This window comes from Sinohyriopsis cumingii, chromosome 6 (assembly GCF_028554795.1).
Source record: "Sinohyriopsis cumingii isolate HCF-2022 chromosome 6, ASM2855479v2, whole genome shotgun sequence".
NCBI classification, from domain to species: domain Eukaryota; kingdom Metazoa; phylum Mollusca; class Bivalvia; order Unionida; family Unionidae; genus Sinohyriopsis; species Sinohyriopsis cumingii.
Genome location: NC_142966.1, coordinates 84,443,969 through 84,458,361, shown reverse-complemented (window position 1 = coordinate 84,458,361; position 14,393 = coordinate 84,443,969). Strand labels below are relative to the sequence as shown.

Below are 14,393 nucleotides of genomic sequence, written 5' to 3'. Positions count from 1 at the left end.
TGTGAACATCAATTTCCTTTAGAATAATTGATTATTCTTATCGTGCGTTTGTTAAAATCTCATGCAAATATGAATGTTTGTTCAGGAGAAGTAGGTAATCATAGGGTTGCATGATCACATTAAGGCAGCCATTTTTAACGTTGTATGAGTATCATTGTTATATGGCAACAAGTATATGTTTCATCGGATATGTTTCCTTAAAACAAAACCACTAAGACAAAATTACAAAAGCACAAACAATCACAAAATGTACAGTCACACAGAAACATAACAGCAACAAAAAACACCCTGTCGGTTCGGCCATCCGTTTATAAAAAATAGCTAATAGAAGATGTGCTACAGTTTGGATGGTAACATCCTTAACATTGTCAATGAACGAAAGCTGGACATAATGAAAAGCGTCTTGTGAAAACACTATACGATATAAATATGCCTTTAAAATGCAAGTGAAGTGATGATAGCAATAGCTCCAATCTGGTTCCAATAACTATCATGCTGACTAGCACGACTTAAAACAAAGCTAAATTCATAAAAAGAACTTTGGAGAATCCCCGTGTCACTACAACTATCAGTTGACAAAAAGAAGCGTACACTTATACAACTATATTTCAACCACGACATCCCTATATTATGCAAATAACCTTTTTATCAGGACCCTGCTGTCTACGGAAAAAATAATTTAAAGTGTGAAAGTGTAGAATCTCCAAATGAAACTCTCATGCCAATCTAAAATGGTGGAAGTCGTGGTACAACGACTACACATGTATGCTTCTCTTCGTTTTAAGGCCATAGAAATCTGTGTTCCCTGTCGGCCGACCGTCCCCGTTTCTCATTGCCGAACTTAGTACTTTTTTCTCTCATACTAAGAATGTATAATTTTAAGAATCACATTATAGAAACCAATTCGTTGTGAATCGTGTGTAATATTGGTCATTACTTCTTATATTTGTTGTGACCAAGACATTATTGTTAAACATTTACATAACCATTGGCTATATGGATGATTAGCTCTATCGTTGGTTTATCCTTAGTTAATAAGGTACAAAGTATATGTTATTTCAATAAAGTTTGTGATATATCATTGTTTTCTGAGGACTGTGGTAATGCAATGATCTAGGGTATTAAGAACGGACTTAGAACATATAGTCACATTTTAACTTCAATAATCTTAAAATTGCTTCATTACCGCTCAAACGGTCTAATGATCATACTTCGGACTGCTATTCCTTGCAGCGTAAAACGTTGCTTTCCTTTTGGCGGAAAATATAGTATTGTTGATATTGTCACTTACAGCTGTATTAATTGTTATTTCAGTCAAATGAATTAATGGTGCCAGTCAGTCAAACCGATGTGACCGAACAAATATAAAACTACAAAAGGCCTTTGTGTAGGTTTTGCGATGGTTCCTTTCTTATTTTATAGCATATAACATTAATTTTAAATTATTATTCTTGTTTTGGCATTATATTTTTACCTCCCAATTTATCTCCAGTCTTTATCTGTGTCATTTTTTGGACGACTTGCCAGACTTTGTCATGATGTTTTAATTCATTATGTGTTAATTCTAGGATGAAGAAATAAGCCAAACGTTAGGTGAATTGTTGGATTTCTTTAACTTCTGTTGTATATAGCATCGTATAGCTTTTTTGTGAAAAAGACACATTACTTCCCATAGTCATGATCTCTATATTTAGTCATAATCTACTTTGAATGTATCATCCAGTACATAATATTAACGGTTCATCATGCATTTTCTTCTATAACCTTTCTCTCCACCAGAAATTTTTCTTTTTCTTTTGCATCTTTCGAAAGGAAGTAATTATCTTTCTTCAGTTCATTTATCCATCTTATATACAAATCATTATTTATGATAGACTGTATAAGCTGTGCATAATCTGGCCCAGTGATTTTGTCATCGCCAGATACAAATAAATTTGTTCAATCCTTTTCGCATCTCCATAATATTGGCTAAAATAAGGAGACGGTAATTTGACCTATCAGGAGCACCATCAGACACTTTGTATCTCTTTCTGACCTTTTAAATTATGTTTTAGTCAGACCTTTTCTTCTACAGTTTTTAATATGAACAATGGTGACGATCAGCCACATACATCTCTTTAATTTCGCAATGTTGCAATGAAGTAGAATAGATCCAATAACATTGTGTTCGAACTATGAGAGAACTGGTAGCATTAAAAGTTAAATGATGGGAATATCGTGATTTTGCACATTGACAGCGTCCTGTTTTGAAAATAAATGACAAGTTAGTAAATGTTGTGAACTATTTTGAATAGTTTACCAAATATTTGCCACCAACAAATATTGCAGCCAATGATCATCATTAGCACAATCCAAAGCATGTGTGTGTCCCGAAATGTCATATTACAAGGAGCTCTATACATCACAAAAGAATACCCAATAAACTAAAACACGCTCTATATTCGCACCGTACGAACTGAACAATATCCAGTCTCATGGGGTGATTCTTCCTTGCCACACTTGTATGTTTATTTAAGGAACCAATGATAGCCGTCAAATGTAAATGTTTCAATTAAAAACAGGTTAGGATCCAATGAATATTTTAATATACGGTACCAAAGACCCCGCGTAATGAATAAGCCTTTCATTTCACAAAACCCGTGCTGATTTGAGACAAAGCCAGTGCTGATTTGAGACAAAGCCAGTACTGATTTGAGACAAAGCTAGTGCTGATCTGGGATATGCACATACTTCACTAATATAGAGCACATAAAACTAAATAAAACCAGATGATGAGGGTCTCGTGGATTTAAATTCACAATGAACCGCATATCATATGCAATATGTAAACCTCATAGCCTCTATCAAAGTAACAAGTAAGATTGGATTAGATAAAGATGTGCTTTTAGAAGCTTACAACGTTATCAAATAGGGTTCTCTATTCTGTGCGAAAATCAGATATGTATTGTGTATCATTTCGTTTTGAGTCAAGTGATGATTTACAAAAGTGGAAAAATATATATATGACGCTCTAACATAAATTCTTTCTTATAAGTTTAGGAAGTGCAAGAAATAGTGGATTGGTGTTTGATTTGATTGATATATTAGCTCAAAGGAATCATTATGGGGGTGTTGCAATACTGTTCTTTGTGGCTAAATGAGGTTATCACTTAAGGGCTTACATAAATGTAATGGTGATACTAATAAGGATAAGGCGACATTTATTCCTGAATACGTATCGAAATAATATTAGGTGGACCTAGATGCATTTATTGATTGAGAATTTCTCTGTCTTTTAGAATCAATCATGGTTCTGCAATACATTAGCCTAAACACCTTGAAACAGATCCAAATTTTGGCCTCCGATCGTTTATATTACATACTTAATTTGCTCAAGTCAAACAAATTTTATATAATATTATTTTATTGTGTAACATCTTAAACAAACAACTTCTCTACCCCCACTCTCTCACTGTTTCTATAGGTGGTGGTGACACTCGTGTATTAGGTAATTGTAGAAATATTGATAGTGCACTGGTGAGTGGGATTGGCGCAACATCCGGTTATTTAGAAACCAGTGGCAACAATACAATGAATACATCATTTGATTATATTGGCTAAATAGGGAACAACTTTGAGCCATAGTATTAAGTATAGTCTACTTCGACTGAAACTAGAAAATGCAAAGTATAATATTTTCTTATAAGTTTTGATAAACAGAAGGAAAAGGTCATAAATATTTCATTTATTTGAGACAGTGCAAACAATAAACGGCATGTAGTACATTAGATGTTTTGTATTGGAGCTTAAACAAAGCAAATGATACATAGCAGTACACATGTAGCATTGAAATGCGAATTTTACAAATTACATCATCATGTGGACCAGGGATGCTAAGGATGGTAAACGTAATACATGACTCAGTCTCAGAAATTAATGACGTAATGACCGAAAATACATTTAGTCTATATTATGCTTAAGTTGTATTTTTGGCGCTGAATTTTTGTCCATTCAATTAGGGTTCTAGTGCTTATCTGTGCTTTTTACTACCTGTGCGTTATAAACAAGTCTTGTGCTGATATTGGAGAGCCTTGATTACAGCTTTAGAAGGTTTTGCAAGTTAACGTTTTTACAGTTATGTTTAAATTGCCATTTTGATGATGTAGGTTCATCGCAAAATCCAATTTGGACATAGGTCAAGTTGGGATGTATTTAAAGCGGCTTTTACTTGTGTAGATATAGTTTGAGAATATCCTTTATTTAAAATGTATTAATTGGAATTACAGTCTGCTCATGACTTTTTGAACTAAATCACTCTTTTGAGAGTAGTTTGAATCCAAAAGCATCATGTAGTGTATTAATATGATGCACCAAGGCTCCTGATATATCATGCTAACCAACAATACTGACACATATGCATATTTAAAACTGGGACTCTCTTCGACTATTATATATTCTGGACTTGTGAAACTTTTAGAAGTATTTGGGACTTAATCCACAATAATGTAGATCTTAAATTTTCGTTTGAAACATAAATAAATAATTTTGTTGTTTTTAATAAAGTTCTTGTTTTCAATTCTTTTCAATTAGAAAATAAGGTGATTAACATTGTATTAATTTAACTTTGTAAAATTTTGGAAATAAACGTCCATTATGTCTTTTCATTTTATTATAACATTCTTCGAAACGTTATGTTATTGAGCGCTCATGCATAACAATTGTTATTTTCATCAAAATGACACAGTCTTTATTTTCATTTTTCTAGTAAAATACAATACTTTAATAAGTGATCCAAAAATTCAAAATGAGGATCATTGGTACTGTATTTCTTTTGCATTTTTCAAACATAGAATACAGTAGTATCGCATATAAGCCAGATTCCTCAACATTTTCATATAACTTCCAGTATGTAGGAAACCACTTTATAGAAAACCTGATACATAGGCGTTTAAAGGAGGAAATTTTGCATTATCCACTTTAGTAAGTAATGCGATTGCTGATCTTACATATCTTGAAAACTTAGTTAAAAACGATAAAGTCACATATTTTGCAGTCCAATATAATAAAACAATAGTGCAAAAACCTACCAATAGATCCGACCTTATTACGCAAATATTTAAAGGTAGGCAGGTCTTCATTATCTTTTTCGTATTTAACGTCAATCGTTCTGCTTCATTTTGTACCGAGTGAAACGAGATTACATAATGGCTCCGAAGTGTTAATAACATGTCAAATTATAAAAGTATTGCAATTGTTTGAATTCACAACTACCTACTTTTACTATAGTGCAGACGCGAGAATCAAATATATGAAAATGTACTTTTTTAAAGTTCTGATTCTCCTCTATGGAATGGTTATACAAATATACTTCATTGAGTTTTAAGTATCAGGCACTCAGTTTCACATATTCATAACAACTATTATAAAGGACATACTCAAAAGTAAGAAGCTATTTCCATACCCCATAGGTTGTTAAAGGCAGTATGGTTGAAATACCTATACATAGTGGTTACCTACTGGAATTAATTTATAAAATGTATCGAATAGCGACTTACCAATACCTTCAGGAGTACATCCTACACCAGCATCATCTGAATGTGAACACGTATTCTGTTCCGAAAATGGGCCTGACCAACAATCTAGTATAGAAGGTTCATTGCTGTTGCAGTAGGGATATATAAGCAGAGAAGGCACCGATCCTTGTCCAAACCACGCGTTGCTATAGATTGTCGATGACGAAAACCTGCTGACAACAACTACATTATATATTGACGATCATAATTTGTACGAAACTATTTCGCTTCATATTGAATAGCTACATAATGTATCTGAAGTATAATCCTTGGTCATTATGCAAATAATTTGAAATGATTGACTGAACAAAGTCATACGTAATACTAACAAGTGTGTGTATATGATTTGGATTTTGAATGTAGCTTTAAAACGTGCGTTATATCGATACTATGTCTGCAGTGTGGATGTTTATAGTGATGTCTAGATGTCCCAAACTGGCGCGCCGTGTTCCACCAAGTCACCTTATTCTGACAAGAGACCGACCAGTTCTAACACTAACCTCTCAATGCTGAGCGCCAAGCGAGGCAGCTGTTAGTACCATTTTTATAAATCTTTGGTATGACTCGGCGGGCCGAAGTTCTAACCCGTATTCTGCTACATCCGAGGCGGAAGCGCTAAACACTTAGGTCACGAATGGCATTGCTTCTAATAAAGAGATGTAGTTTGTTTTTATCGCAGATTTTGGTCTTTGTATCTTAATGTAGTTTGCTGCCTCGTACATTCATTTCGAGAGGTTTTACGTCTTCCATATTATAAATATTGCCCATCTATTAACGTTTGCGTAAAAGGTTTTATTTTGTCTTTATATGAACATTGATACTTCGACACCGACAAGCTTGTTAAGCCTATGTATATGTTAAATTCTCTACTATTACTTTACCTTAACGTATCAGTTGCCAAATTACTTTACATTGGGTCTGTGGCGCATACATAGCGCATAAATTGACAATTACTGACTAGGTATGATATTAAACAAATTCGACAGTTTAGGCTTTTATGCACGCGTGTGAAAGTATATGCATCGGACATGTCTAGACATTCAAAAAGCACAACTGTCAAAATCATCGAGTCCGCTTACAATTACTCTTTGTTACAGCTTGTACTAAGTATAACTACAGAAAAGCAAAATAACCGGTATCGTTTCATTTTTTACAACAAAACTTGTCATAATTGGAATTAATAAAAATGAAGCACTTTCTTGTACTAAATATTAATTATTTAATGTAAATTTTATGTAACATCTATATATTAAATATGATAATACCTCATTATTATGCCACGTTTAATGTTGTTGTTTTTTCACGCATATAAACTGTATACTTCCGATGCAACGTTCACACCACACCCCTCATTAACAAATTTGTATTAATGAGTCGCATGTAAACATTTGCACGTGAACTATATTATACTAGTGAAGAGTTCTTTTATGTAAAGGAAAATACTGATTGAGAAAATAATCTACGTTGGGGTTTGGACCGATACAAGGAAATCACAGTCGCGAGGTTACATTATACGAATCCCCACGAGGCTTGCCTCGCAGGGAAACACATAATGTAACCCTTGACTGGGATTTCCTTGACTCGGTCCAAACCTCAACATATATTATATATCTTGCGACAGTGACAAATGCCTGAGTAGATAAACTTTGAAAAAAGGAATTGCTCTAGAATGGTAACAAAGACATCAGATAATGCATTGGTGTGGACAGAAACGTGCGCGGAATCCGTCCGCAACAATAGAGCTAAACAAAACCATGGATTAGTCTAACGACTCTGAAACAAATACATTTACGTAAAAGAAACAATTAAGTGCTGAGCAATAGCCGTACAAGAACAACTTATGCGAGAGCATAAACAAAATATGCTGACGCAGAAAACGACAACTGACACTTGCAGGATAAGCACACGGCAATTTACGAACAATTTAGCAGTAAAGGCAGAAAATACAGCTGAGCAAGGAAATACGAAAGACTTATTTGAGCAAACAATACATATTATAGGAAAAGGAATATAGGAGAGATACCAATCAAGAACATACAAGGGAAATTCAATGCAATATAGCATGATTAAGGGAGAAGATGTGTATATCATTTTCACGAACTTCTCAACCAACGACATCTATCAAACGAACAACAATTCCACTAGCTAAAAATATAGTCCTTGAAGAAACCAGTCATCAACACATCTACATTCATGTTAGTCCAGCTAAGAAAAGGGATCTGGCAAACAAAAGAAATACCAGAGGAATCGAAATAATACATTTTGTTAAAACTGCCAAAAGAATGGCGACTTTAGTTAATGTAATAACTACAAGGAATTTTAGTTCTCTCCACGCAGGGAAATGTACGTTTCCTAATACATTTGGATTCCAAGTATATTCCATAGCATCTCAGAGCTTTTCGGAGCCATACAAGTCCATACATATAAAGCTAGAGCAGGTATCATTTCTAATATAAAATACGCATGTATGCAACAATCAATGTTACGTAGACTATGAGTGAAAAGCGCTCTAAACACAATTACAAAACACTACGTTTATGCACTATCAATCATCCATAGGGGATGCTGGCAACACAGTAAGTGATAGAACAGTAGTGCAAAGCTGGTTGTTCGCCTTTACGTGCCGGAGGCTGCTCATCGACATGATGCCGCAGTACCCTCCGTAGATAAATAGGACGGCGTTGTTCGATATCCGTGAGCTTCTCCAGCGGGATATCGCGATATGCAGAGAAATGTTGTTGTAGGATGGGACAAAGCCATTGTTCACCATCGATATGACACGCAAGGCCTCGAACACATCAGCCTGCAGTAGCAAATCCGTTTCAGTGTAGCGGTCGTGGCAGTCTCCTACGTGTATGCAGCCGAACTGTAAACCATTTCTAAACATTCCCATATCCTGATGTACAAGTGTACGTGCTGCTGAAGTACTATAGAAAACATTGGTATGTATGATAGAGAGGGTAAGGTTTGCTCCTCACCAAAACAGTCCCACAGTAATACAGAGTACACGTTATTGTTATTTGACTAATGTATTGAGTGTAGTCGTTTACGATGCGGAAGGCTTCTATTGATACAATGACAGCCAGTTTTCCAAAGGCGATGCTAATAAATCATTTGGACGTCATAACAATGCAGAATATGGCGCAGGATTTACATCTACGATGTAGCAGTGTTTGCTGAAGATGTGGCAGTCCGTTGCACCATGTTAAGACTTTTGAGTAACTGCTTTCATAAGCAGCTTCGTCGAGTTGCGTTATGGTTGCTTATATCCTTGTTTAGGAGCCCCATGCATTGTGTGACACTGTACCAATGTAGGTGGTTGAGTCTTCTCTAAGGTGGCGACCGGTGGGCACACGTTTGTAATGATCCTTTTGGAAACGTTGGCTCTGCCCATCTGCCGCCAACCAGAGGGAACTGCGATTAATGACCACTGCCTGGTGGATTATATTCATTCATCATGCCTTGACTGTTAAGCCTAGCATGGGGGTCAACTTTAATAACTCTCTGTGCTTTAAGAACGAGAAGAAGCTTACAATACTAGTTGTAGCCCTCGTGGTAGTTTTGGTGGGGTTGACTTCCTGGCTTTGGCCGCCAGTACTGCTTCCAGCATGCTTGCGTATTGCTCCTGGTTTATATTTCTCTATGTTTCTCTGCTCGTTATTCGCTCTAGAAACGGCATCCTGTTATAAATCACCATACATACTTCGGTTGGGCAGCGCTTGATGTGTGTCCGTGTCAACAGCAATCACGAAACCTCTGCCAACTATTTTCTTGCCTTAGCTTGTATGCACTTGATTTTTCATTGTTTACTGATCACTCCACAGCCCGGGAATATTTGGTATGTGACACCAACACCAGCTCCACATTTACAGCACGGCGTACAGACCATTCCCCATATTGCTCCGTGCAGTTAATCGTGCGGGGAGTAATAACTAACAGTCTAGAATTTAGAGAAAGCAACATTACGTTCAAGTTGTTTTCACTATATAGGATCATACAAGTAAATTATATACAACAAATTACAGAAGAACATCATAGAAAAATATAAGATTTACACAAATCTGATTTGACTACTTGAATGAAACATTGACAGAACATTGTTCGCTGACTTAGGATTTGAACAACCTGAACAATGCTCTATATATGTATGCGTTTACTCAGGGTATTCAAACGTCAACCAAGGCCACATAAACTTAATGATTTATATCATGCATCCAATCATCAAGTAAATGTCAAAGTCATATTATATTTACAATGATTTCCGTATATGTTCCTTACAAATTCATTTTAAATCTCCGAGATTTTTGTAAGACGAAATACTTCATCACAATAAATAGCGTGGTAACTATATGATCGTTCGATAATAACATACGTTCTGAAAATACCGTTCGTAGTTAAATTTCGGTTCAACACATTGGTGTATCAAGTAGAGTTCTAGCAGCATTAATTACATTACAAATACCAAACATACATCGATATATGTAGATACATACACACATGCATGCATCCACGCAGCGATACATACATACAGACAGACAGACAGACAGACAGACATACACACACACACACATACATACATACATACATACATATAAAGAGTTGTTTGTTACGAAGGTGAAAGGTAGTATAATAATGAATTGATAAATAATTTATACAGAGAGAGTGCGAAACATATTTCCATATCATAATTAAGCAGTGCAATTTAAATGGCTGGGTCTTTTTCAGGAAATGCAAAGATTTATTGCTACTAGTTCGTATTACAATATAAAGGATTGAACAAAATATTATCAATTATAAACTGAGAAAGCAATCAGGGCAGTACAGTTGATTACGTACGAGGTGAAGCTTACAGTACTACTTGCCTACATGCCTTCAAATACTAAACGATAATTATGATTTGTGCTATTGTGCATTTTTTCGTGACATATATTAAAACATAGAACAAATTCCACTAGCGAACCTCACTCTTAAACTTACAAGGTGTGTTAAAAGATTGCTTTAATACTGTTCCTGCACGAGTAGAGAAAGGGATGTGATCGCTTTGCGTTTAGTTGTTTCAGCATTTCAGCATTTTATAGAATCCTGTACAACATATTGTTTAGGTATTCACTTTCGAAACAATCGAAATTAATTCATTATATTTCGTATGTGATGCCCAATGCAGCATTAAAATAATAACTTAATATAAATTATGCTTTACTCATCTGCGAATAGACTATATTTCACGTCCGTTAATTTCTTTGAAACAACCTCGTGAAATACTATTCTGTGGATTGACCAAATGAGGAAAAATATTGTATGTTCATTAAATCTGATAAAACCTGAATGCAACAAGATTTTCGGTTGTGTAGTTAGTTGTTTTTGTAGGGTTTAAAGCCTTTTCATCATATGATAGGTTATACATGGCGGCCAGTATCAATGGTGGAGGAAGAACCCGGGAAACCCCTGAAAGAACCACCAACCCGCGAGAAGCTACTGGCAATCTCACTCGCATACCATCACTAGACGAACCCGATACTCTAACCCACGCAGACAGAAATGATATAGCAGTTATCTGTAAAGACGAGCGCTTTAGACCACTCGGCCACTCGCCCCACCCCCACCCCTATGAGGAAAAAATAGCACCTGTCTTCACTGAAAACAGCTGATTATCGTTGAACTCATTTGTGGTTAAGAACGTATCTTGTCCGTTTGCCAGTCACATGTTGAATAAAATGTGATGTTCTCTTTCATACCGGTGTATCGTTATTTCTCTGAGCATGAAAGCGAATTGCATCAGTCAAGAGCATATTGTTAGTAAAATATATACATCAACCACTTTCTAAGTTCTAATAAAAGAATCCATCACATCGGTTTGCATGGTTTGTCCTCTTTTTCAGACAGACTAGAACGAAGTCACCGTCAACGTCTGTTGTGGCGAATGGTATATCTTTTGGTAGGTAAAAGATAATATATTTCCAAATTGGACTCGTTTTCATCTGTATTGTTGTTCTTTATGTATTTTTGTCTCAAATACATCATGTGTTCCCTTATACATCGCTATTCATTTTAATAGCAAGACGTCTTACATGATAACGTTGTTTCCAAAAGTTGAAATTAGATTTATGTAATGTTTTAATAGCCTTTAGACTTCATCAAAATAAGTCTATATTTCTTCGAGTTTTTAATTAAGTTACATGTAATGGTGTGCGTTTATGTAGTGAATAATAGTTACCCCGAGTTTTAACATACTCAAGAATTTTGTGTTACACGATTTTGTACTCGTCTAATGTCAATGAAATTCGCTTCCAAAGTGATAGATCATTTTCTTCTAGAACAAAAAAAAAAAAAAAAACACAGTTTTCGCTGTGAACGTGTAATCTTTAAAATTATCATGGATTAGTAAAGGTATCGTCAAGTCCACTGTAGTAAGCAAGTACTATTTCCAACATCGACTATTTAAAACAAAGTTCCTATAATCCATATAAGTTGTTTAATATTTGCCATCTAAAGCTATTTATCTGCATATATTGGGTCGTCTCCCGCTCAAGAATAATCCTTGCATTTATGTAAATGATATATTAATTTGATTTTGCCACATGGAACTATCCGTACTTGTTCATGATGCCATGCATATATGACATGATGCTGTCTGTATCATTCCTATAGGTTATCATGCAGATCTCTGCACGAATTCCAGTCACCCATTATGATTTTACATCTTCTACTTGATTATTTTACACACGTGTCTTGATACAGAGCTTTGATAACAGGAGACGTCAATCAAGTGTGGCAGATGTGTTGGGTATGCGAAATTCAAACTGCAGCAGTAAGAATCAGATCACCTCTATCTAACAGATATCAATTATGAACGTTAACTGTTGCATAGAGAGGTCATGCACATTATCAATGCAAATGTCATTGCTTGCTAAGTAGGACGTATTATAAAATTGAAAACGTTGTACTGTATAGAACCAAATTATCTAATTTGTTGAACGGAAAAGGATGGTTCAAAGTCACTGAACCTTTACAGATCCTCATTGTTCGCAAATTTATAAAGAAGAAATACATCTGTATTTAATAGGTTTTCCTTAAAAAAATGGTGACAATTATTTCTAAAGTTCATTATTTATACGTATTGTATCCGTTTTATTAAAAAAGGCGTATGAATGATATGAGTAATTTTATTAATTTGAACTGAAATATATCAGTCTATAAGAGATGTCTTAATATTGTATATTTATCTAGCAATATTTAGTATAGTTCACTACAAACTGTTGAAGTATTTTATGTTTATGTGAAAATATGTTTTTACGTATCAGAAGACTTTTATAATTGTGATCATTGCAATGAAAAGCATTAATACAGAGAGGCATTTATATCAAAAACTATTTCATTAATATTCATAATTACGTTACGCCTTCTAAGATCGATTTTTCACTCTTAACAGGTTACAGTACTTGCAGGTGACCAGTCTGATTATTTTTTTCATCATAAGCAGATGTCTCTTTTCGAAGGTCCCAGTTACAGATTCACTTAAGACAATAAAATAAGTCAGTTTTATTATTTGATACAAGATTTGAAAATAAATCATTAATCTTCTTAGCAAAGAAAAATGATGGCAAGACATTTCTCTCTGTTCAATATCCAAGCTAAAGATTTCGCTACAGATGAAAACTTATGACACTGGCATATCTTTATTGCAAAATCGTATGGTACAATTGAAGATAACTGATTTTTTTTTTCTGAGGACACGTCTAACTCTTGCTTGAGGAACAAACGGTTTGGCCACATATCCAAATAATCTTTTTCTGGGGCACTTGTCGTAAGCGTTTTTGCAATTATATTTGTGGGGAGACGATTTAGATGATGTATATCTGTTTGTGTATTTTCGAATTTATGAATTTAGTTGTATATATACGTACAGGCAAAATGCGTTTACATTCTCATGGTCTATCATTTCCCCTGATGTATGAGGCTTATTGTGTTTAATAGTTTCCTTTTCAACTAAGAGAACACAAGTTGTCTTCTAGTTAAGGGGAATGTGTTATGTTAAGACGGCACATCACATCTGGCATGTTTTCAAAGTACAGGACAGGATGTACGGCTAAAGCGCAAAGACTGCTGAGCTTATCGTCAATATGGCTATAATTGCTGTCTGCACCACAAAGGTTCCTCAACATCTCGCACAAAACTCGTTTGAATGTCACGAACGAAATTTAAAGAGAGAGAGAGAGTTACAATGAGGTAGGGAGACAGCGTGCCAACCAGCGAGACAGAGAGAGATACAATGAGGTAGGGAGACAGCGTGCCAACCAGCGAGACAGAGAGAGATACAATGAGGTAGGGAGACAGCGTGCCAACCAGCGAGACAGACAGAGATGATTACCAATATCCAAGAGAGCGACAAATAACCGTTGCATCAATGCTATCCATACTACTATCACAAAGTGTGTGCCACGTATTATTGTTTTTAATTTCAACTCTGCCTTCGTTCTCGACCTGGCCACCCATTAAACGTACATAATTTTGTGGTCCGTGCTCAGAATCTGTAAGGAAAGGTAGAAGCAAATAAACGATTTTGATATTTCTTAATATTACTACATTTATAGGCATCACCTTCTGATTTCTTTTCACAATCTCTCTAACTCTCTCATTTCATGACTTATAATAACGTTACAGCTTCTGAAAGTATGGGTTCGAAGTTTATACTAGATCACAAAAAAATCTCTTAAATCTCCATATGAAGGATTGCTCAATACATGTATAATACAGCTCAGTGATCATTGATATTAAAGGATCATACGTAATGTCGTTTCAGCATGTCCCGGTACATTCAACAAGTCAAACATGTTCGATTAA

At 35.2% G+C, this 14,393-nt stretch overlaps 1 protein-coding gene across 2 annotated transcripts in view; it reads right to left on the bottom strand.

Annotated features, from left to right (window-relative positions):
- LOC149797356 (scavenger receptor cysteine-rich domain-containing protein DMBT1-like) overlaps nt 1-14,074 on the bottom strand; it is a 53,138-nt gene extending 39,064 nt beyond the window's left edge. For both annotated transcript variants that reach the window (XM_089962115.1, XM_089962116.1), the window contains exons 1-2: nt 13,921-14,074; nt 5,535-5,722 (exon numbers count right to left, since the gene is read on the bottom strand). In XM_089962115.1, coding sequence (XP_089818241.1) covers nt 5,535-5,722; nt 13,921-14,045 — 313 coding nt within the window. In that variant the 5' untranslated portion in view covers nt 14,046-14,074. The remainder of the gene's footprint in view (nt 1-5,534; nt 5,723-13,920) is intronic.
- Nucleotides 14,075-14,393: the final 319 nt, after the last annotated feature.